This window comes from Ranitomeya imitator, chromosome 4, assembly GCF_032444005.1.
Source record: "Ranitomeya imitator isolate aRanImi1 chromosome 4, aRanImi1.pri, whole genome shotgun sequence".
Taxonomy (NCBI): Eukaryota; Metazoa; Chordata; class Amphibia; order Anura; family Dendrobatidae; genus Ranitomeya; species Ranitomeya imitator.
The window spans coordinates 641384354-641409883 of NC_091285.1; the positions used below are offsets into that span (position 1 = coordinate 641384354).

The 25530-nt window shown below is 45.1% G+C and overlaps 1 protein-coding gene across 1 annotated transcript in view; it reads right to left on the bottom strand.

The window, feature by feature from the left end:
• Positions 1-25530, bottom strand: part of NSD3 (nuclear receptor binding SET domain protein 3) — a 132180-nt gene that overhangs the window by 12202 nt on the left and 94448 nt on the right. The window contains exons 13-18 of the mRNA XM_069766880.1: positions 25010-25183; positions 18241-18384; positions 11146-11302; positions 8774-8976; positions 8567-8679; positions 6684-6953 (exon numbers count right to left, since the gene is read on the bottom strand). Coding sequence (XP_069622981.1) covers positions 6684-6953; positions 8567-8679; positions 8774-8976; positions 11146-11302; positions 18241-18384; positions 25010-25183 — 1061 coding nt within the window. The remainder of the gene's footprint in view (positions 1-6683; positions 6954-8566; positions 8680-8773; positions 8977-11145; positions 11303-18240; positions 18385-25009; positions 25184-25530) is intronic.

Genomic DNA, 25530 nt, shown 5'->3' on the forward strand with positions numbered 1-25530 from the left:
ATTTCTGACAATATACCTCTATCTCATCCTGACCCTGACAAAGAGCCAGCAAATTTTTCTCTGCCTGATCCACTGAATTAGGTTCATCGTACAGCAATCCGAGCGCCAGGAAAAACGCATCGATATTACTTAATGCAGGATCTCCTGGCGCAAGGGAAAATGCCCAGTCCTGAGGGTCGCCGCGCAAAAAAGAAATAACAATCAAAACCTGTTGAACTGGATCACCAGAGGAGCGAGGTTTCAAGGCCAGAAATAATTTACAATTATTTTTGAAACTCAGAAACTTAGTTCTATCTCCAAAAAACAAATCAGGAATAGGAATTCTTGGTTCTAACATAGATTTCTGATCAATAGTGTCTTGAATCTTTTGTACTCTTGCCGAGAGCTGATCCACAAATGAAGACAGACTTCTAATGTCCATCGCTACACCTGTGTACTGAACCACCCAAATGTCTAGGGGAAAAAAAAGGCAAAACACAGTGCAAAGAAAAAAAAATGGTCTCAGAACTTCTTTTTTCCCTCTATTGAGAATCATTAGTACTTTTGGCTTCCTGTACTGTTATGAAAGGCAATTCAGTACCACAATGGACATAGCGGTCAGAGCACATACAGTGATCTGACAATAACCCAAAATCATAGAACAAGCTCTGAGACGTGGGAACTCTGCAGACCGCAATCCCTAATCCTCTCCAAACAACACTAGAGGCAGCCGTGGATTGCGCCTAACTCTGCCTATGCAACTCGGCACAGCCTGAGAAACTAACTAGCCTGAAGATAGAAAATAAGCCTACCTTGCCTCAGAGAAATACCCCAAAGGAAAAGGCAGCCCCCCACATATAATGACTGTGAGTTAAGATGAAAAGACAAACGTAGAGATGAAATAGATTCAGCAAAGTGAGGCCCGACTTTCTTAACAGAGCGAGGATAGAAAAGGTAACTTTGCGGTCTACACAAAACCCTAAAGAAAACCACGCAAAGGGGGCAAAAAGACCCTCCGTACCGAACTAACGACACGGAGGTACACCCTTTGCGTCCCAGAGCTTCCAGCAAAAAAATAGACAAGCTGGACAGAAAAAATAGCAAACAAATAGCAAAGAAGAACTTAGCTATGCAGAGCAGCAGGCCACAGGAATGATCCAGGGAAAAGCAAGTCCTACACTGGAACATTGACAGGAAGCCAGGATCAAAGCATTAGGTGGAGTTAAGTAGAGAAGCACCTAACGACCTCACCAGATCACCTGAGGGAGGAAACTCAGAAGCCGCAGTACCACTTCCCTCCACCAACAGAAGCTCACAGAGAGAATCAGCCGAAGTACCACTTGTGACCACAGGAGGGAGCTCTGCCACAGAATTCACAACAGATCCCTGTGTGGCCTATTTATATATATAAAAAAAAAAAACAGGTTCCTCGCATCATGTTCTCATACACTTTATGCAGTTAATAGCCCTCTGTGTCTGTACTGCTACATACTTAGGCAGTTAACTGGTTCATGCAGCTTTACATGAACACCCGAGCCTTACACTATGGCCGGTCCGAATAACTAAAGCAATTGTTACCATCCACCTCTCGTGTCTCCCCTTTTCCTCATAGTCTGTAAGCTTTCGAGCAGGGCCCTTATTCCTCCTGGTATCTGTTTTGAACTGTATTTCTGTTATGCTGTAATGTCTATTGTCTGTGCAAGTCCCCTCTATAATTTGTAAAGCGCTGCGGAATATGTTGGCGCTATATAAATAAAAATTATTATTATTATTATTATGATGAACCAAATTCAGTGGATCAGGCAGAGAAAATCTTGCTGGCTCTGTGTCAGGATGAAGCGCAAGGTGTACTGTCAGAAGTTTAGAAAGTGGTCTGTGCTTACTCAGTGGAATGAATGTGCCCTGGCGGCAATTTTCAGAAAGGGTCTTTCTGAAGCCCTTAAGGATGTCATGGTGGGATTTCCCACGCCTGCTGGTCTGAATGAGTCTATGTCCTTGGCCATTCAGATCGATCGGCGCATGCGTGAGCGCAAAGCTGTGCACCATTTGGCGGTATTCTCTGAGCATAGGCCTGAGCTTATGCAATGTGATAGGACTTTGACTAGAGCTGAACGGCAAGAACACAGACGTCGGAATGGGCTGTGTTTTTACTGTGGTGAATCCACTCATGCTATCTCCAATTGTCCTAAGCGCACTAAGCGGTTCGCTAGGTCTGCCACCATTGGTACGGTACAGTCTAAATTTCTTTTGTCCGTTACTCTGATTTGCTCTTTGTCGTCCTATTCTGTTATGGCATTTGTGGATTCAGGCGCTGCCCTGAATTTGATGGACTTGGAGTTTGCCAGGCGCTGTTGTTTTTTCTTGGAGCCCTTGCAGTATCCTATTCCATTGAGAGGAATTGATGCTACGCCTTTGGCCAAGAATAAGCCTCAGTACTGGACTCAATTGACCATGTGCATGGCTCCTGCACATCAGGAGGATATTCGCTTTTTGGTGTTGCATAATCTGCATGATGTGGTCGTTTTGGGGTTGCCATGGCTACAGGTCCATAATCCAGTATTGGATTGGAAATCTATGTCTGTGTCCAGCTGGGGTTGTCAGGGGGTACATGGTGATGTTCCATTGCTCTCAATTTCGCCTTCCACTCCTTCTGAAGTCCCTGAGTTTTTATCAGATTACCAGGATGTATCTGAAGAGCCCAAATCCGGTGCCCTACCTCCTCATAGGGATTGCAATTGTGCTATTAATTTGATTCCTGGTAGTAAGTTTCCTAAGGGCCGACTGTTCAATTTATCTGTGCCAGAGCACGCCGCTATGCGGAGTTATATAAAGGAATCCTTGGAGAAGGGTCATATTCGCCCGTCGTCGTCACCATTGGGAGCAGGGTTCTTTTTTGTGGCCAAGAAGGATGGTTCTTTGAGACCTTGTATTGATTACCGCCTTCTTAATAAGATCACAGTCAAATTTCAGTATCCTTTGCCGCTGCTGTCTGATTTATTTGCTCGGATTAAGGGGGCTAGTTGGTTCACCAAGATAGATCTTCGAGGGGCGTATAATCTTGTGCGAATTAAACAGGGTGATGAATGGAAAACAGCATTTAATACGCCCGAGGGCCATTTTGAGTACCTGGTTATGCCATTCGGGCTTTCTAATGCTCCATCAGTGTTTCAGTCCTTTATGCATGACATCTTCCGAGAGTACCTGGATAGATTCATGATTGTATATTTGGATGATATTTTGGTCTTTTCGGATGATTGGGAGTCTCACGTGAAGCAGGTCAGAATGGTGTTCCAGGTCCTTCGTGCGAATTCCTTGTTTGTGAAGGGGTCAAAGTGTCTCTTTGGAGTTCAGAAGGTTTCATTTTTGGGGTTCATTTTTTCCCCTTCTACTATCGAGATGGACCCTGTTAAAGTTCAGGCCATTTACGATTGGAATCAGCCGACATCTGTGAAGAGCTTGCAGACGTTCCTGGGCTTTGCTAATTTTTATCGTCGCTTCATCGCTAACTTTTCCAGTATTGCTAAACCGTTGACTGATTTGACCAAGAAAGGTGCTGATGTGGTCAATTGGTCCTCTGCGGCTGTAGCGGCTTTTCAGGAGTTGAAGCGTCGTTTTGCTTCTGCCCCTGTGTTGTGCCAACCAGATGTTTCGCTCCCTTTTCAGGTGGAGGTTGATGCTTCTGAAATTGGAGCAGGGGCTGTTTTGTCGCAAAGAAGTTCTGATGGCTCGGTGATGAAACCCTGTGCCTTCTTTTCTAGAAAATTCTCGCCTGCTGAGCGCAATTATGATGTGGGCAATCGGGAGTTGTTGGCCATGAAGTGGGCATTCGAGGAGTGGCGACATTGGCTTGAAGGAGCTAAACATCGCGTGGTGGTCTTGACGGATCACAAGAATTTGACTTATCTCGAGTCTGCCAAACGGTTGAATCCTAGACACGCTCGATGGTCGCTCTTTTTCTCCCGTTTTGATTTTGTGGTTTCATACCTTCCGGGATCTAAGAATGTGAAGGCTGATGCCCTGTCAAGGAGTTTTGTGCCTGACTCTCCGGGTGTTCCGGAGCCGGCGGGTATTCTTAAAGAAGGGGTAATTTTGTCTGCCATTTCCCCTGATTTGCGGCGTGTGCTGCAAAAGTTTCCAGCTGATAGACCTGACCGTTGTCCCACGGAGAAACTGTTTGTCCCTGATAGATGGACTGGTAGAGTTATCTCGGAGATTCATTGTTCAGTATTGGCTGGTCATCCTGGAATCTTTGGTAACAGAGATTTGGTGGCTAGATCTTTTTGGTGGCCTTCTTTGTCACGGGATGTGCGTTCTTTTGTGCAGTCCTGTGGGATTTGTGCTCGGGCTAAGCCCTGCTGTTCTCGTGCCAGTGGGTTGCTTTTGCCCTTGTCGATCCCGAAGAGGCCCTGGACGCATATTTCCATGGATTTTATTTCTGATCTCCCTGTTTCTCAAAAGATGTCAGTCATTTGGGTGGTTTGTGATCGCTTCTCTAAGATGGTCCATTTGGTACCCTTATCTAAACTGCCTTCCTCCTCTGATTTGGTGCCATTGTTTTTCCAGCATGTGGTTCGTTTGCATGGCATTCCGGAGAACATCGTCTCGGACAGAGGTTCCCAGTTTGTTTCGAGGTTTTGGCGGTCCTTTTGCGCTAAGATGGTCATTGATTTGTCTTTTTCTTCGGTTTTCCATCCTCAGACTAATGGCCAAACCGAACGAACTAATCAGACTTTGGAGACATATCTGAGATGCTTTGTTTCTGCTGATCAGGATGATTGGGTGTCCTTCTTGCCTTTGGCTGAGTTCGCCCTTAATAATCGGGCCAGCTCAGCTACTTTAGTTTCTCCTTTTTTCTGTAATTCTGGTTTCCATCCTCGTTTCTCTTCAGGGCAGGTTGAGCCTTCGGACTGTCCTGGTGTGGATGCGGTGGTGGACAGGTTGCAGCAGATTTGGACTCATGTGGTGGACAATTTGACATTGTCCCAGGAGAAGGCTCAGCGTTTCGCTAACCGCCGGCGTTGTGTTGGTCCCCGACTTCGTGTTGGGGATTTGGTTTGGTTGTCATCTCGTCACGTTCCTATGAAGGTTTCCTCTCCTAAATTTAAGCCTCGTTTCATTGGACCATATAAGATTTCTGAGGTTCTTAATCCTGTGTCATTTCGTGTGGACCTTCCAGCTTCTTTTGCCATCCATAATGTGTTCCATAGGTCGTTGTTGCGGAGATACGTGGCGCCTATGGTTCCCTCCGTTGATCCTCCTGCCCCGATGTTAGTCGAGAGGGAGTTGGAGTATGTGGTGGAGAAGATTTTGGATTCTCGTGTTTCGAGACGGAAACTCCAGTACCTGGTCAAGTGGAAGGGTTATGGTCAGGAAGATAATTCCTGGGTTTTTGCCTCTGATGTTCATGCTGCCGATCTTTTTCGTGCCTTTCATTTGGCTCATCCTGATCGGCCTGGGGGCTCTGGTGAGGGTTCGGTGACCCCTCCTCAAGGGAAGGGTACTGTTGTGAATTCTGTTGTCGAACTCCCTCCTGTGGTCGTGAATGGTACTTCGGCGAGTTCTGTCTATGGGCTCCCTCTGGTGGCTATGAGTGAAGCTGCTGCTTCTGAGGTTTCTTACACAGGTGACGTGGTTTATCCTTTGGTAGGCTTCTCTATTTAACTCCACTCAGATCATTACTCCATGCCAGCTGTCAATGTTTTAGCATTGGTTCAGTTCGCTCCTGGATCTGCCTGGTGACCTGTCTTCTCCTGCAGAAGCTAAGTTCCTTATTGTATTTTTTGCTCATTGTTTCATTGTCCAGCTGGTTATCCTGATTTTGTCTTGCTAGCTGGAAGCTCTGGGATGCAGAGTGGCCCCCCCGCACCGTGAGTCGGTGCGGAGGTCTTTTTTGCACACTCTGCGTGGTCTTTTGTAGGTTTTTGTGCTGACCGCAAAGATTCCTTTCCTATCCTCTGTCTATTTAGTAAGTCTGGCCTCTCTTTGCTGAAACCTATTTCATTTCTGCGTTTGTGACTTTCATCTTTTCTCACAGTCATTATATGTGGGGGGCTGCCTATTCCTTTGGGGAATTTCTCTGAGGCAAGGTAGGCTTTATTTTCTATCTCTAGGGCTAGCTAGCTCTGAGGCTGTGACGAGGCGCCTAGGGAGCGTCAGGAGCGCTCCACGGCTATTTTTAGTGTGTGTGATAGGATTAGGGCTTGCGGTCAGCAGAGCTCCCACATCCCAGAGCTCGTCCTATATGAGTTTAACTATCAGGTCGGGTGCTCCTAACCACCAGGTCATAACACACACCGCTGATTGGCAGCATTTCTGTCAATGCACAGTGTACACAGAAAGCAGCTAGTGGTGTGGGAGGGGTTATACCCCACCAACATCCCTGATTGGCAGTTCTCTGTGTTCACTGTGCATTGACAGAAATGCTGCCAATCAGCGGTGTGGGTGTGGTTGGACCAGAAGGCACGAGACATCTTGTCTTGTAGTGATAATCTCCTGCTGATAAAACACTGATTTTATTAAAACAACAGCACCCAGCCTATTAAACGATTCATCGTTGGAATCAGCGTTTCTGCCTCTACGTCATGCTGCTTTAGGATTACATAGAAAAAAGTGCAGAGAGATTCCCTTTAAGTCATAGAGGACAGTGCCATTAAAAGTCATAAATAAAACAGGCATTGCTTCAAGTCTTTGTCTCGGGACATTACCTTGCGGATATCTCTTCTGCATCGGAGACCCCAGCCCCTCCTGTCTGTACGGAAGATCTCAGTCTCGGGGTAGAGCCGTTTGGTGAAGCCCTGGTTCTGACAGTATTCCCCAGCGGGGCACACTTGAGGGTGACACTCATAGAGCAACATACGGTTCAGGCATTGGGAGTCCAGGCCACAGGGGGCTTCATCAGTGGGACGACAATTACAACGAGGTATTTCAGAGACATCGGCCAACTGGATCTGAACTTTCCCCACCGCTTTATTGTTCTGTAGAGAAGACATTAAAAACGTAAGAGTGCGATAAGGCCGAATCCGAATTGTGGAGTCCTTGCCCCGTGTGACCGACACTGGGTATAAAATATGCTAAAAAGGTTCCTAAAGATTAGGAAAGACACAGTGTAATGCACTGTAATGGATCTTTTTTTTTAAACCAGTCCGAGCCCCTTTGAAAGAGTTTTACAATATTTTGAAGTTATTTCCTATCCACAAGATAGAGAATAACCTCCTGATCGCTGGAGGTTCAGCTTCAGAGCAGCGCTTACAAGTTCTATAGCAAAGACCTACAAGCGCTGCGCTTCTACACAAATTCCTCTGATAGACAGCATCCCTCTGCGCCTGAGAACGGAGAGGATTTTTAATACGCAAATGACAAAGTTGATTGTGTTTACAGGCACGTTGCAATTTCACTCATTTAACACGTTGCGATAACCCCCTAAAAATTGGCTCTATTGTCATTTTTTAGGCTCACATTCTTCCCTCCTCTTCTTCCAAAAGTCATAACTTTTTTATTTTTTTGTTGACATAGCCGTATGAGGGCTCGTTTTTCCTTTGCAGGACATACTGTACAGTATGATTGAATGATTCCATTCACCTTGCCCTCTAACATACTGAAAAACGGCAAAAAAACAATCCAAGTGGCATGAAATGGTGAAAAAAAATGCAATTCCACCATGTTTTTTTATTTTATTTTTACGGCATTCTTTATGTATTAAGTGGTAAAAATTTATTTCCAAAATTTGTAAAAAATTAAATAAAATAATAAATATATATATATATATAATATTTGGATTTGTTTTGCTCTTTTCCGAGATGTGTAACACTTATATTTTTCCCCTGATGGAGCTGTGTGAGGGATGCTTTATTGAGACGACCGTTTTATGCATGCGAATTTGGGGTGCTTACAATGTTTTGATCGTTTTTTATTGCATTTATTTATGGAGGACTAGTAGTGACAGAAATCAGGTGTTTTCAGCTTTATTTTTTCTTTTTTCTGCATTTACCAAATAGACTAGACTTTTATGCACGCAATAATACCAAATATATGTTCAGTTTTTAAAACCTTCATTTTTAGGTGGAAAAGGTGAAGGAGGGGATTAGAATTTTCATATTTTTGTATACATTAAAAAAAAAAACTTTTTTTTTTCAAAATTGTTATACTTTTTTAGTTCCTTTAGGGGACTTAAAGCTGCGATTATCCGTTCTCTTATTCTATATACTGCAATATAGCAGTTTTGCAGTATATAGTGAAGTTTGAAGTCTCCTACAAAAGAGTAGCAAAATGGCAGGGATAGGGGTCTTCAGCAGGTCCCCGGCTAGAATGGCAAACCATTGGTGCCACACGATCGCGTTGCAGGGGAACCAACGTCATCCAGTGTCAAACAGCTGCAATAAGAGTTCAGCTCCGGCCGCTGCTGTTGGATACCGGCTATGTAATATAACTGGCATCAGCCGCCAGCGGAGAGAGTTCACCTCCTGAGCCCCCTAAGTATATGGACACCCCCACAATCACATACATGAGTGTGATTTTGCGTTAAGTATAATTTCGATAGTCTGGAAAACCCAACAGCTGTAATATAAGGCTCACACCGGCGGACTCGCACCTTTATGTGCTTGTAAGGAGGAGGTTTCCTGGAGCTGCGCTCTATCTCCAGAGCTTCCTTACTTTCTCGCTGTGCCTTCAATTCCTGAAATCTCTTAGCAGCTTCTTCAAGAGCTGATGACAAAACAGACATAATGATGAGTAAAATGACCGGAGGAGGGACTCGTGTGCTGTGAATTCGGACGTGTCCATCAAGCTTTGAACTCACCTTTCTTGAAAGTTTTATTAATACTGGTCTGGCCCTCGGCAAAGCTTTTATCACCTTCTACGTAGGGAAAGACACGACCCTGGTGCACCCAGTAGTAATCATTTGAGCCAAAGAAGAAAACTGGAAAGTCTCCTATGTCGTGTTTCAGTCCTTGGATATTTAAGGGGACAGACTTTGGATTGCAGATCTCTGCAGGCCACCACCTGGAAAGCACAAGACGTCAAGGATTTGACAAGGAAACAAGGTTTAGATGTGCCTCTCGTAAGGTTTAGATGTGCTTCTCGTGAGGTTTAGATGTGCTTCTCGTGAGGTTTAGATGTGCCTCTCGTGAGGTTTAGATGTGCCTCTCGTGAGGTTTAGATGTGCTTCTCGTGAGGTTTAGATGTGCCTCTCGTGAGGTTTAGATGTGTCTCTCGGGAGGTTTAGATGTGCCTCTCGTGAGGTTTAGATGTGCTTCTCGTGAGGTTTAGATGTGCTTCTCGTGGGGTTTAGATGTGCCTCTCGTGAGGTTTAGATGTGCTTCTCGTGAGGTTTAGATGTGCTTCTCGTGGGGTTTAGATGTGCCTCTCGTGAGGTTTAGATGTGCTTCTCGTGAGGTTTAGATGTGCTTCTCGTGAGGTTTAAGATGTGCCTCTCGTGAGGTTTAGATGTGCCTCTCGTAAGGTTTAGATGTGCCTCTCGTGAGGTTTAGATGTGCTTCTCGTGAGGTTTAGATGTGCTTCTCGTGAGGTTTACATGTGCCTCTCGTGAGGTTTAAATGTGCTTCTCGTGAGGTTTAGATGTGCTTCTCGTGAGGTTTAAATGTGCTTCTCGTGAGGTTTAGATGTGCTTCTCGTGAGGTTTAGATGTGCTTCTCGTGAGGTTTAGATGTGCTTCTCGTGAGGTTTAGATGTGCTTCTCGTGAGGTTTAGATGTGCTTCTCGTGAGGTTTAGATGTGCCTCTCGTGAGGTTTAGATGTGCCTCTCGTAAGGTTTAGATGTGCCTCTCGTGAGGTTTAGATGTGCTTCTCGTGAGGTTTAGATGTGCTTCTCGTGAGGTTTAGATGTGCTTCTCGTGAGGTTTAGATGTGCCTCTCGTGAGGTTTAGATGTGCTTCTCGTGAGGTTTACATGTGCCTCTCGTGAGGTTTAAATGTGCTTCTTGTGAGGTTTAGATGTGTTTCTCGTGAGGCTTAGATGTGCTTCTCGTGAGGCTTAGATGTGCTTCTCGTGAGGTTTAGATGTGCTTCTCGTGAGGTTTAGATGTGCTTCTCGTGAGGTTTAGATGTGCCTCTCGTGAGGTTTAGATGTGCTTCTCGTGAGGTTTACATGTGCCTCTCGTGAGGTTTAAATGTGCTTCTCGTGAGGTTTAGATGTGCTTCTTGTGAGGTTTAGATGTGTTTCTCGTGAGGCTTAGATGTGCTTCTCGTGAGGTTTAGATGTGCTTCTCGTGAGGTTTAGATGTGCCTCTCGTAAGGTTTAGATGTGCTTCTCGTGAGGTTTAGATGTGCTTCTCGTGAGGTTTAGATGTGCTTCTCGTGAGGTTTAGATGTGCTTCTCGTGAGGTTTAGATGTGCTTTTCGCGAGGTTTAGATGTGCTTCTCGTGGGGTTTAGATGTGCCTCTCGTGAGGTTTAGATGTGCTTCTCGTGAGGTTTAGATGTGCTTCTCGTGAGGTTTAGATGTGCTTCTCGTGAGGTTTAGATGTGCTTCTCGTGAGGTTTAGATGTGCCTCTCGTAAGGTTTAGATGTGCTTCTCGTGAGGTTTAGATGTGCTTCTCGTGAGGTTTAGATGTGCTTCTCGTGAGGTTTAGATGTGCTTCTCGTGAGGTTTAGATGTGCTTCTCGTGAGGTTTAGATGTGCCTCTCGTGAGGTTTAGATGTGCCTCTCGGGAGGTTTAGATGTGCCTCTCGTGAGGTTTAGATGTGCTTCTCGTGAGGTTTAGATGTGCCTCTCGTGAGGTTTAGATGTGCCTCTCGTGAGGTTTAGATGTGCTTCTCGTGAGGTTTAGATGTGCCTCCCGTGAGGTTTAGATGTGCCTCTCGTGGCCCAAGCTCTGCACAGACACTGAACCAGCATGGCTTACAGCAGATGCGAGCTCAGTAGTGTAGGAAAAAGAGGATTTTTGGGACTCACTATAAATTCTTAAAGCCTTCATTGGGGGACACAGGAACCATAGGACACACGTGTTCCTGGGATTGTGTTCACACTTTGAGACTACCAGGGACCATGGAATTGCCAGAGCATCAATGGAGACAGCTAAGGATTCGCGAGATCTGGAACATGTCTCATGGTTCCTTTATCCCCGCCCCCCCCCCAATGAAGTGCCGGAGAAATTTTCACCGCTACCATTTCATAGACATGAGCACGGTGCACAACATGGCAAGGGCTTACCTGTAATTGCCCAGCTTAACCCACACGATCTGCTTGTGGTGCAGCTTCTTTCCTGTCCGGCAGTCGTTGCAGCTCCACGACCCTTGTGGCATCTCCATGTTGAGACAGGAAGGGTGGAAGGCGGCTGGACAGGAGTCGCAGCACAGGAGCTTGCCACCTCCTCGGATAAACAGACAACTTTATTAAGACCTCCGATTAAGGTGTAACGGCAGCTCTCTTGGTGTCTGGATCACTGCCATCCCTCCCATCAATTAAAGGGTTGCATAGCAAAAGAGGAGATTAAGTTTACTGCTACATGGGCAGGTTTAAAGGGGTTGTTTGTGGCTTTGATATCCATAGAACAGGTTATCAATATCAAATCGTTGAGGGGGTCCAATCCCCGACACCCCCATCCATTAGCAGCAGCAAGCCCATAGTGTACAGACCAGAGGAGCACAGCGCTGTACACCAAGTAGTGGCCGTTATTGGTACTGCAGCTGTGCTTTTCTGGCTGTTTATATTCAGTGCGGGGGTGCTAGGTGTTGAACCCTCCATGGATCTGATCATCAATATCAAAATCCTGGACAACCCCTTTAACAAAAACCAATAAACTAGTAGCGAACATCTTAAGCCTCCATAACTACAGTGTTATGGAGTTTGGGTTTTCCCGATTTCCCGCTGTGATCAGGACATAATGAAAAGCGAAGCGGCGTCACCACTGAACATCATTTTACACCCTGACATCTAGATACACATCTGCATAAAATGTCAAGTAATTCTGCCAATATTGAACCCGTCTGATGCCAAATGACCTCCTTTAAAGCCCGGGGGTGAAGGGGCACGCTTTTATGCAGTGGATAGCTGTGCGGTAAAATGGTGTTGAGAGGTGAAGCCAAGAGCTCAGAGCGCCATTTTTTGATGAGAAGGGGACATTACTAATTTCAGTCTTGTACCCTCCGATCGAAGGCATGATTATAAAAACATACACAAGCAAAATAAAAACACCTGCGACAACCAAATAGCCAAAATCCAGAAATGTCAGGAACACAGGAAGATAAAGGAACACTAAACCTGGAAGGAATGACACATGTGAGCAAGATCTCACTATTTATAGGATTTATTTATTTATTTATTTACAGTGCAGAGAGGTGGGGAGAGGCTCCTGCTGCAGTCAGACACAGGCCAGTAAGGACACAGCAGGTCACCTGGGACACAGAGAGATTTCTTTATAGATTTTCCCAATTTTAACTGTAAAATGAGACAACAAGAAAAAACTAAAAAGGAAGAGCTGGGATATACTTTTGTATTTTCTATGTTTAGTGTTCCTTTAAAAAGGGTTTTCGAGGCTTATCATATTGAAGTCCTACCCTTAAAGGGTGTCAGTCGTTACAAATTATTATTTCAAAAATCAATAGTACTCATGAAAATAAGAGACTCTGTAGTATATCTTATCGGAGAAATCCGCTTCTTTCTCCTCCTGGACTGAGCTTTCACTCTCAATTCCTGGGTAAAATCCATACTCAGTGCAGACAGATTTTCCCAGAGATCGGAGATGACAGTTGGTGTGTTTAAACGTCTATGGGGGGAGGAGCTAGCGGAATACACAGACATTCTAGGGAGGAGCTAGCGGAATACACAGACATTCTAGGGAGGAGCTAGCAGAATACACAGACATTCTAGGGAGGAGCTAGCAGAATACACAGACATTCTAGGGAGGAGCTAGCAGAATACACAGACATTCTAGGGAGGAGCTAGCGGAATACACAGACATTCTAGGGAGGAGCTAGCGGAATACACAGACATTCTAGGGAGGAGCTAGGGGAATACACAGACATTCTAGGGAGGAGCTAGCGGAATACACAGACATTCTAGGGAGGAGCTAGGGGAATACACAGACATTCTAGGGAGGAGCTAGCGGAATACACAGACATTCTAGGGAGGTGCTAGCGGAATACACAGACATTCTAGGGAGGAGCTAGCAGAATACACAGACATTCTAGGGAGGAGCTAGCAGAATACACAGACATTCTAGGGAGGAGCTAGGGGAATACACAGACATTCTAGGGAGGAGCTAGCGGAATACACAAGACATTCTAGGGAGGAGCTAGCGGAATACACAGACATTCTAGGGAGGTGCTAGCGGAAAACACAGACATTCTAGGGAGGAGCTAGCGGAATACACAGACATTCTAGGGAGGAGCTAGCGGAATACACAGACATTCTAGGGAGGAGCTAGCAGAATACACAGACATTCTAGGGAGGAGCTAGCAGAATACACAGACATTCTAGGGAGGAGCTAGCAGAATACACAGACATTCTAGGGAGGAGCTAGCGGAATACACAGACATTCTAGGGAGGAGCTAGCAGAATACACAGACATTCTAGGGAGGAGCTAGGGGAATACACAGACATTCTAGGGAGGAGCTAGCGGAATACACAGACATTCTAGGGAGGTGCTAGCGGAATACACAGACATTCTAGGGAGGAGCTAGCGGAATACACAGACATTCTAGGGAGGAGCTAGCGGAATACACAGACATTCTAGGGAGGAGCTAGCGGAATACACAGACATTCTAGGGAGGAGCTAGCAGAATACACAGACATTCTAGGGAGGAGCTAGCAGAATACACAAACATTCTAGGGAGGAGCTAGCAGAATACACAGACATTCTAGGGAGGAGCTAGCGGAATACACAGACATTCTAGGGAAGAGCCAGCAGAATTACAGACATTCTAGGGAGGAGCTAGCTGAATACACAGACATTCTAGGGAGGAGCTAGCAGAATACACAGACATTCTAGGGAGGAGCTAGCGGAATACACAGACATTTTAGGGAGGAGCTAGCTGAATACACAGACATTCTAGGGAGGAGATAACGGAATACACAAACATTCTAGGGAGGAGCTAGCGGAATACACAGACATTCTAGGGAGGAGCTAGCGGAATAGACAGACATTCTAGGGAGGAGCTAGCGAAATACACAGACATTCTAGGGAGGAGCTAGCGGAAATACACAGACATTCTATGGAGGAGCTAGCGGAATACACAGACCTTCTAGGGAGGAGCTGGCAGAATACACAGACATTCTAGGGAGGTGCTAGCGGAATACACAGACATTCTAGGGATGAGTTAGCGGAATACACAGAAATTTTAGGGAGGAGCTAGCGGAATACACAGACATTCTAGGGAGGTGCTAGCGGAATACACAGACATTCTAGGGAGGAGCTAGCGGAATACACAGACAGACATTCTAGGGAGGAGATAACGGAATACACAAACATTCTAGGGAGGAGCTAGCGGAATACACAGACATTCTAGGGAGGAGCTAGCGGAATACAGACATTCTAGGGAGGAGCTAGCGGAATACACAGACATTCTAGGGAGGAGCTAGCGGAATACATAGACATTCTAGGGAGGAGCTAGCGGAATACACAGACATTCTAGGGAGGAGCTAGCGGAATACACAGACATTTTAGGGAGGAGCTAGCGGAATACACAGACATTCTAGGGAGGAGCTAGCGGAATACACAGACATTCTAGGGAGGAGCTAGCGGAATACACAGACATTCTAGGGAGGAGCTAGCGGAATACACAGACATTCTAGGGAGGAGCTAGCGGAATACACAGACATTTTAGGGAGGAGCTAGCAGAATACACAGACATTCTAGGGAGGAGCTAGCAGAATACAGATATTCCGTAGAAATTTATGAGTGCCAACTGTCATCTATCTGAGGAATAGTAAAATCTATATTCACTGAAGACAGAATTTACCCTTGAATTGATAAAGAATGATCAGTCCAGGAGAAGAAAGAAGGAGATTTCTCTGATAAGACATATTACAAAATTCCTTATTTTCAAGTGTACTATTCATTTATGACAAATAAAAGTAAAATGATGACTACTCTTTAAGATCGATTATCAATATCGGATCAATTGGGAGTCCAACACCCTGTATCCACCTCGGGATATAAACAGTGAAAGGAGTCGGAAGAGTAAAGCTTCATACACTTCATAAGCTGTATAGTGGCCATTTTCAGGTACTGCAGCTCAGCTCCTATTAAAGTGAACAGAAGCTGAGCTGCAGTAGCTGGAAACGGCTACTACACTGTAAACAGAGATGATTGGTGGGTGATGTCGTGTGTCCGACCCCCCATCTATCTGATATTGATGACCTATCCCTAAGAATTGGTCATCAATATAGTAAGCCTCAAAAACCCCATTAAGATTATATGATAACATGGTGGGACTAGTGGAGTATTTTACATTTTCCCAACAGGGACATTTTACCGAAAAACTGTTTTAAAACAGTGATTTACAACAATTGTAATTATGATCTACATAGAAAGCTGGGAATCCCGGTTAGTTTTCACCTTGTTCACGTCTAAAGAGGGTAAATAAATAATTAAAGGGGTTTTATGGTAAAAATAAATGTCATCACCTATTCACTGGATAGGTTATAATTTCTAGAGCAATAGGGGTCCGACCACCAGCACCCCCACCCTGATGGTCAAAATGGAGAAATTCTGCTTGAATTTGGCATCATCCTAATCAAACAGATAGGTGACCACTACTACATAACTCCCGTCTTGGCCGCCTGTGGACATCTCACAAGTCGGAGCCCACCTGGGGATAGATAGGTGATGACTTCTTCTTACCACAGTACCCCTTTAAACACTTCTTTTTCTCCATCTTTTCTGTGACGGCAAATTATTCTGTGTACAAATCGTCCCACCAAGCATCATATTGGCACATTTCTCCTGATATAGGTAATTTTAAAGACCACCATTGGGTAGACACACCATGTGAGATGCCTTCACCACCGCCCAACAGAGAGGATCTCTAGTAATTTTGTGCGCAAATCCCAACATCCAATACCAGCAAAATTATATTTCCTCTTTATGGTTCTCCACTCATAAGACCTTGTGATCCAGATATTAGAGGAAATATAGAGGTAAAGCCACATAATGAACATCAACACAGCTTACATAGGAGGATTCAGCATCAAGCCGGGAGCAGGGAGCGCAAGCAGAGGGCTCAAAATAATTGTCTCTGCAAACAAGTCAGGATGGACATAGGAAGACGTTACTTTATTACTGTCTGACCACCACGAGAAAGCCAAAGACATCAGGACCAGCAGAGAACAGGGCATACAGGTAGGAAACAAGTGCTTGGTGCAATGGCTAATGGGAACTGTCCAGACTTCTACCTAAAACTAAGCACCCTCATAGCTAATCAATTCCATCCCATACCCCCTAACCTATCCACCCCCTCAGTCTCTTCATCCTATAGACTCCATCCTATACATCCCATCCTGTCCCCCCATCTTATCCATGCCATCCCATAGCCCCACCCTGTTACCTCATCCTATCCCCCATCCCATCGGTCCCATCCTGCTCCCTCACCCTATCTGTCCCATCTCGTCTCTCCCATCTTAACAGTCTCATCTTGGTCTCCATCCTATCTTTCCTGTTCCATCTTCCCATCCTATGTGTGCCATCTTTTCCTCCCATCCTGTCTGTACCATCCCACTCCCCCATCCTAATAGGTTCCAACCCGTCCCCTTCATCCTGTCCCTGCCATACTGTCCTCCTTATCCCTTCTTTACTATTTGTTCTATGTCCCTCCTTATACCATGTGTCATACTGTCCCTCCTTATCCTCTATATCTCACCAATCCTATCTGTCCCAACCCACCACACCTAAATTATCCCAACACATCCTCATCAGTTGTATCACATACCCATCCCCACCAGTTGTAACCCTCTCCCCATGTGTCGTATTCAAAACTCGTCCCCACCAGTCATATCCCAACCGTCCCCACCTGCTGTATCCCAACCACTCTCCATTTGTCGTATCCCAAACTTCTCCCCATCTGTCGTATCCCAACTCATCCCCAACTGCCATATACCAACCTGTCCGCACCTGACAAATCCCAACCCATCCCGTCCAATCCGTCCACACCCGTCCCATCCGTCCACACCCGTCCCGTTCTATCCGTCCACACCCGTCCCGTCCTATCCGTCCCGTCCTATCCGTCCACACCCGTCCCATCCGTCCACACCCGTCCCGTCCTATCCGTCCACACTTGTCCCGTCCTATCCGTTCACACCCGTTCCGTCATATCCGTCCACACCCGTCCCGTCCTATCCGTCCACACCCGTCCTATCCGTCCACACCCGTCCTATCCGTCCACACCTGTCCCGTCCTATCCGTCCACACCCGTCCCGTCCTATCCATCCACACCCGTCCCGTCCTATCCGTCCACACCCGTCCCGTCCTATCCGTCCACACCCGTCCCGTCCTATCCGTCCACACCCGTCCCGTCCTATCCGTCCACACCCGTCCTGTCCTATCCGTCCACACCCGTCCCGTCCTATCCGTCCACACCCGTCCCGTCCTATCCGTCCACACCCGTCCCATCCATCCTGCCCACCTTTCCTATTTTAGTTTTCTTAGGGTAAAAGTTAACATATGATGTGTATCAAATGTAAAGGGATTTTCTGGGACTTTTATACTGATGACCTTTCTGGTACATTTTTTAGAGGCCGTGCCTGCTACTGCAGCTTTCCCAGCTCAGTCTAAACTCAGCTGTGGTACAGGTACGGTCACTACAAAAAGTACAGCGCTGTGCTTGGTAAAATGATCAGATGTCGATGGCCTATCCTAAAAGTGGGTCATCACTACTGAAGTCCTAGAAACGCTCCATCCTTCCATTTGAGGTCACAGCACCCCTAATCTTCAGCTTGAGACCCTCACTTACTGTAGCCCTGCACTCCTGCCAGTGATTATTTAAAACCCACGTGGAAATTTTGATGGGTGGATGTTACAATAGGATTTACACAAATCAGTCTCGCTTAATAGATTGGGAGGAGGTAGAATTATTTTAAGCCCTTAAAAGCTGTTTAAAACTCACACAAAAGAAAAGAGAAAAAAAAAGTAAAAAAATCACACCCAAGAAAGGCCATTCATTACAACGTCACATGGCGTGCAAAGCAGAAAGGCAGAGCAGGCGCAGCCAAGTGCCAGGCAGGGATAGAGATTTAATGGCTTTAGATCAGAAAAAGATGAAATGCAGATATAAGGGATTTCAATAGGGGGAAAAGCTATTTTACAGTTACCTTTCTCAGATTTCTTTAGGAAAGCTGGCGAGGAGGAAGGAATCATAGGTATTTTCATCAACTCTGCACGCTTTGAGTCATTCAGTAGATAGTGGGACTTAAAGGACATAGAACTGACCAGGGTATAATCCTGAACTATCAGCCCTATACAAAACAAACAGAGAGATGCGGTCAATGAAAGCACCCATGATTCCACAAGGATCAACACAGGGTGAGGGAGGGGAGGTGGAGGCTCGGGGAACAAGAGGGAAGGGGGGAACAAACAAAAAAAAGACAATGAGCAAATGGAAAGAAAACATGACTCAAAAAAGAATGATATGAAGAAAATGGTGATATCAGCACAAGCACCTGGCTCTAGATTACACCAGGGAGGAACGGCTAATACAAGGATCGTTCGAGATGACAGAGACTGGTCCTGCAGCTCAATACAGCCCAATGAAAAGGTTTTTTTTTAGGAATCCCTTTAATTTATTTTCCATCTCGTAAAGTGACAAGTGAGATATGCTTCCCTTGATGGTCAGCGAGGTCCCCTTCTTTGCATCCAGTGAGCGGTTGCACAGGTCCATTCGAGTTATTTGGGCTGATGAAGGTCAACGGTGTGGCTGTGCAGGGAAAACGTAGACGGGAATGCACGGCTACATCACCGTTATTCTCAGGAATAGTGATGGTGGCAGAGGTCAAAATGACACTGATCATAAAGCCATGATCCTAAAGGGTTAAGGCCACCATACTCAGACGAACTGATATTGGTAGGATCGGATGACAGTGTAACGTGTGTTGGGGTCTCCTAATTCTTTCCCGACAGAAGATATTGGGGGAGATGAGGATCCAGCATGCCCGATTCCAGACTGCCGAACCTTTTGTTCTCAGGGAGATAAGCTGACAAAAGAGGGGCCTCAGAAGACACCGGTCGTACTATTGTTCTCTGACTCCCTTATAAAAGTGTCTATTCAGCTCCATCAAGAGAATATGTTAGTTCAATGGATGGCATGAGAAGAACAAAAGCTTGGGTGCAAAGGAAGTCCAAGATACTCTCATTTGGTCCAGATCCGTCTGCACATTGGTGCCGCTGGCCGACTCTCTTCCCAGTCAGTGGCCTCTATCCCATACCATAATCTAATGATCAGAGGGAAAAAGAAGGGTGTGGTGGTCTTCAGGGGGCTCAAGTGCTTGCAGGAGGATGTTGCAGCTTGAATCAACGTCTGGGAGGATGAAGGTGTAGCAGAAGTCTCAGAGGCTTTGACCGGTGGGAGTCCAAGTGTGAATATCCTCACCAAATGCAAAATGAAAAAAGTAGAAGCTACCAGATAAGAGCTGCTTTCTCCAAGACCAAAGACAAAGTGTGCTCCAGTCTAGATGGAGAACAGCACTATGCTCAGCACGTCTACATTTTGGCGATTATTAGGGGTCTCATCACCCGGACCTCCACCGACCAAAGTTTCTTATGTGTGTTATTTTTTATTCTAAAAGTAGTAAAGCTTAATTACACTTGGGTTGGGAGCTCAAAAAATATGAAAACAATTCCTCGCCCATCCTCCCTGCCTCTCCCATTTCGATACCCCTCAGTCCCCAACTCAGGGACAAGTAGCCGCTGCAGCCAATCACTGAAAGTAGCGGTGATAAGTCACTGCTGGAGTCAAGTACACAGAGACTGGTGCGAGACCAGGGAATCGTTGGCACGAAAGCGGCAGAGATCGGCAAGGAGAGTAATGTGAAAAAAAAAAAAAAAAAAACATTCTTCAGGCTGGAAAACCCTTCTAATGATGGATTTGCAGAAGTTAAAGAATTCTCCTCATCTTCTTAACGGGCACAAAATGCAAAGTGCTTGTAACAAAACAAGACACTCAATTAAAACAATCTTCTCCGGTGTCAAGAATGGAGAGATTTGTAACTCCATACTTTATTGATTGTTGCTTAGACTGAATAGTTGGCTAGTAACCTATCAGTGGTGGCTGGTCTCCGAGGCCAGGAGAGTGCAGCGCTTACAAGCTATAGTTTGTGAGTGCTGCTCTGAAGCTGGCTTTATCACAGGGACCCCTGAGCTCCTCAGATGCTGCTGAGACAAAGCTTCCTCTGCTGAGAGAGCACACAGCTCGGGCCGATGGCTGTCATGCTGCTTTCTCGAGCTGTCAGTCATCAGGAGCGCACCGCTCTCCTCCAGCAAGCAGCAAGCTGGGAGGTAGAGGAGCAGTGCGCTCCTGCACAAACCTTCAATTGGCAGAAACTATGTCATTTCTATGAAAGGGCGTGTACAATGGTGGTAATCGAGAGCCTTGTGCGCATGCTGATGGATAACCCAAGTTATTTACTATTACAATAAGAGAACAGCGGATACACTTGACAACTCCTTACTTGCCTATATAAAGTATAATGCTATAATACTACGGGCGTAAGAGACCTCACACAGCCCTATGTAAACGCGCTGAGCTAACGGGGGAGCAACCATGACCGTGAAATATTATTTCCTCCATTTAGTTTAATTACTCTGGTACTTGAATAGTGATGTCATAAAATGGACTTTTTTTGTTCTTCATCATCAACCAATCATTTTGGTTAATTACACTGTATATGCAACTGGATCAGGGCTGTAGTTATAACAATGGTTGGCGAGAGTGGGCATTTTTCATGATTTTAGAAGTTTTTTTTAATTAATTTTTATTTTATTTTTTTTACTTATCTCACAAAGATTAAAAAATGATAATTAGTAAACTCATATTTTATTTTTTTAGTACTGTGCTGGGTCTAGTTAAGCCTAGAAGTTTTCTACTAACAGTGGCATCCCAACAATCGCATGAGTGGATACAAGTGATAATAGAGGCGGAAGTGGTAAAAACCTAGACATTGGTAGGAAGTAATAAGACAGCCAGTCATATATGACTGGTCCTTAAAGGGTTATTCTCAATGCGGTGCACCGCTCATCTGCTTGCCAGGAGGAGTCCACTGATTGCTAGGGTGCACGCCTGATGATTGACAGTTCGGCTGAGCCGCTGATCTTAACTGAGCGCCAACTCAGTGCAACTTCAGTGCAGCACTTACAAGCTCTATAGCAGGAAACTTCTAAGCACTGGGCTCCTTACCTAGGAGATAGGAGAAATCTGTAAGAGGCTTCCTACCACTGAATTGGGAGATACCACTGTGTGGGGGAAAACACGCATGATCTGTGTTGTTATGCTATATAATTGCATCCAGTATGAAGAAAACATGTAAAATGGATTCCTGTGTATTAGGAAGGAGCCGGAGGTGGCTAGAAACAGCCACTGAGGTAAACCCTGTCACAGCAGTCTCCTCAGTATGTAGAGAATGTAGCTAGACTCAGAAAAGCAGCTATAATCTTCCTGTAGTAGATCAACCTTTGACACACTCTTATGTCCCCTTCCTGTACATATATATATATATATATATATATATATATATATATATATATATATATATATACCGGTATATATATATGTAAAGAGGACAAGTAGCCATGTCTTCTTCCTGCAGATTAATCCCTTACAAGTAGCCATGTCCTCTTCCTGCATATTAATCCCTTACAAGCAGCTATGTCCTCATCCTGCAGATTAATCCCTTACAAGTAGCCATGTCCTCTTCCTGCATATTAATCCCTTACAAGCAGCCATGTCCTCTTCCTGCAGATTAATCCCTTACAAGTAGCCATGTCCTCTTCCTGCAGATGAATCCCTTACAAGTAGCCATGTCCTCTTCCTGCAGATTAACCCTTTACAAGAAGCCATGTCCTCTTCCTGCAGATTAATCCCTTACAAGTAGCCATGTCCTCTTCCTGCAGATTAATCCCTTACAAGTAGCCATGTCCTCTTCCTGCAGATTAATCCCTTACAAGTAGCCATGTCCTCTTCCTGCAGATTAACCCTTTACAAGAAGCCATGTCCTCTTCCTGCAGATTAATCCCTTACAAGTAGCCATGTCCTCTTCCTGCAGATTAATCCCTTACAAGTAGCCATGTCCTCTTCCTGCAGATTAATCCCTTACAAGTAGCCATGTCCTCTTCCTGCAGATTAATCCCTTACAAGTAGCCATGTCCTCTTCCTGCAGATTAATCCCTTACAAGTAGCCATGTCCTCTTCCTGCACATTAATCCCTTACAAGCAGCTATGTCCTCATCTTGCAGATTAATCCCTTACAAGTAGCCATGTCCTCTTCCTGCAGATGAATCCCTTACAAGCAGCTATGGCCTCATCCTGCAGATTAATCCCTTACAAGTAGCCATGTCCTCTTCCTGCATATTAATCCCTTACAAGCAGCTATGTCCTCATCCTGCAGATTAATCCCTTACAAGTAGCCATGTCCTCTTCCTGCACATTAATCCCTTACAAGCAGCTATGTCCTCATCCTGCAGATTAATCCCTTACAAGTAGCCATGTCCTCTTCCTGCACATTAATCCCTTACAAGCAGCTATGTCCTCATCCTGTAGATTAATCCCTTACAAGTAGCCATGTCCTCTTCCTGCATATTAATCCCTTACAAGCAGCTATGTCCTCATCCTGCAGATTAATCCCTTACAAGTAGCCATGTCCTCTTCCTGCATATTAATCCCTTACAAGCAGCTATGTCCTCATCCTGCAGATTAATCCCTTACAAGTAGCCATGTCCTCTTCCTGCACATTAATCCCTTACAAGCAGCCATGTCCTCTTCCTGCAGATTAATCCCTTACAAGTAGCCATGTTCTCTTCCTGCAGATTAACCCTTTACAAGAAGCCATGTCCTCTTCCTGCAGATTAATCCCTTACAAGCAGCTTTGTCCTCTTTCTGCAGATTAATCCCTCACAAGCCATGTCCTCTGCCTGCAGATTAATCCCTTACAAGTAGCAATGTCCTCTTCCTGCAGATTAATTCCTCACAAGTAGCTTTGTCCTCTTCCTGCAGATTACCTCCTCTTTACTAGCAGGTGCATGCCCCTCATTTATCTAAACCGCATAATACCCAGGGGCAATTTATTAAATGGCTAAAAAAATAACTATAGTCAGTATGAAGTAAAGTTAAAGCTCCTGGCTGAAAGGGAGGGAAAAAAATGTCACCTGATTTGCGTATCGCTAATTCACTGCTTGTTGGGATGCATTAGAGAATTTGCTTTTGGTGACTTTATGCGCAAATTAAGTGAATCGAGTCTCCCATTATATTCTATGAACCTGAAGTATAGAAAATGGCAAATCCTGGCAAATCTTAGCACAATGCTCCATTTACCATTCATAAGAAGTTTAGAATTAGTTTTCCCCCTTCACAATTGGTATCTCCCAGAAAAAAGGATCTCACTAGATCTTGTGCCTACTCTGAAAGTGAAAGCAAAAACTGTGTCCCTGTAATTATGAGGGAAATCCTCAGATTTGCTAATGACATATATTTAACAAAAGTCTTATAATGTCATCTAGTGTCACTTTTTATATTTTTCTCATAACGGTCAGATCCCCCTTTAAGCCCTTACAAACAACTGTAACCCCCTACTGCATAATCTATAGGGACATCTTATTACACGACTGATACTGTATGTGTAGAAAAGTTCAGGCTCTTTTACTGGAGACGAGGAAACTCTTTTTGCAGTTAATTGGGATGTGTTAGTAAATTTTCTTTTAGTGAACGTTTCTTCCTATGGCCAGAAATCGGCCCGAGAATCGGGTCCCACGGTACGATGCGATCTTATAGTTACCAAGTGTAATTGCTGTTAGTAAAGCCGGTTATGAACGATGGGTTGGTAAATGAAAACAAACAAACAACAAAAAAATACAGCAAAAAAAATTAACTACAGATGAAAAAGTAACAAAAGAAAAGAAGAAATGTGAATAAAGAATAAAAGACTCTACAGGCTTCATCTGGTCAGGGTCTATAGTAATCTAACATTAACCAATAATAGGGCTGGATACATAGCAACACATGAAACGCTTCATGATCATCTGTCATCAGGTCATACATTACATGCACAGGGAGCATACAGGTACAGATGTATACAAGATCCCTCACTCCTAAATGATAGATACCCCACACTTAAGGCGGCCCACCCTAGTGGTTAAGAGGACCTACAACTGACCCATGCTATGTGACACTAAAACCCCCAGAAAATGCAGAACTGGCGCAAAGCTCAGATTTACAAAATAAAAGGGCAGGTAAAAAGGTAAAAGGGCAGGTTCAATTTATTTTTTGGGATTTCTCAATTTGCCCTCCTGTGGTCACATTAGCAGAGCTGGATGTTTAAAGAGGTTATCCAGCGCCGCGATGCGATACCTGTACCCAAGCAGGCGACCGTCGACACAACAACAGCAGCGCCTTTCCACTTTCGATCAGGCAGTGAGAGACGCTGGATAACCCCTTTAAGGCTAACCTAACACTCTGGGTGCTCGGTGCACCCTTGGGGTGGCCAAACAGTTCAGTGCACCTTCCCACCTACTTATTTTCCCCATCTATCTCTTCCACCTTTCTTGCGCTATAAAGAAAGAGCTGCCAATCAAAATAGAGGAGTGGCGATAGAGGGAATATAAGTAGGTGGGAAAGTGTGCTTAAATGTTTGGCCATGCCAAGGGTGCACCGAGCACCTGAGCTTGGTTTGAACAGTCATTCTGTGCTGACATAGTCCCTTTAAAGGTTTCATTTCTCCTCTTTTTTTCCTAACAAGTTGGGAGTGTAAGCGGACAACACTTGAATGAATGGGCACACATTAGCTCCCGAATGATAGATGGATCCTGCGCTATGAGATCACACCCGCTAATCCCTTAAACGTTAGCGCCGATCACGACTGCACGCGTCACATTGCTTACCTCGCGCGCATACAAAGCAGAAGCTGACGTTGACAGCGCAGGACGAATGGCCGCTGCGTTTGGAATGGTTGCTGCAAATCATGAGGCCTGAAGACAGGCTAAGGCTGCCGGCAGCCATACAGCTGTCCCCCTTGTGGTACGCCACGGGGCATCGCACACAGCGTAATATGCGTCCTGCAAAAGAGAAGCAGACGATGTGCTACGTGACATAGAAAACAGCACTATACCGCCTCTATGCCCAGGGTAAATCTACATTATTGTTCTGGGACTTTTGCTTTAAGCTGCATTTTTATAGTTTTAGAGAAGTTACGGGATATTCTTTTTAAGTTTTATATACATAAAGCTTCATCATGCCGTTTATGAAAAGTTCTACAACTTTCTAATATACCTTGTGTTTCCATTCCTCACTTCTTAAATGGACGATTTTACTCCTGAAACTAGTGGTATGTCTGTATAGGTCCTAGTACAACAAGAAAAGGGATTCCTGTCTTGTAGGAACCCGATGTGGCCGCCACTGAGAA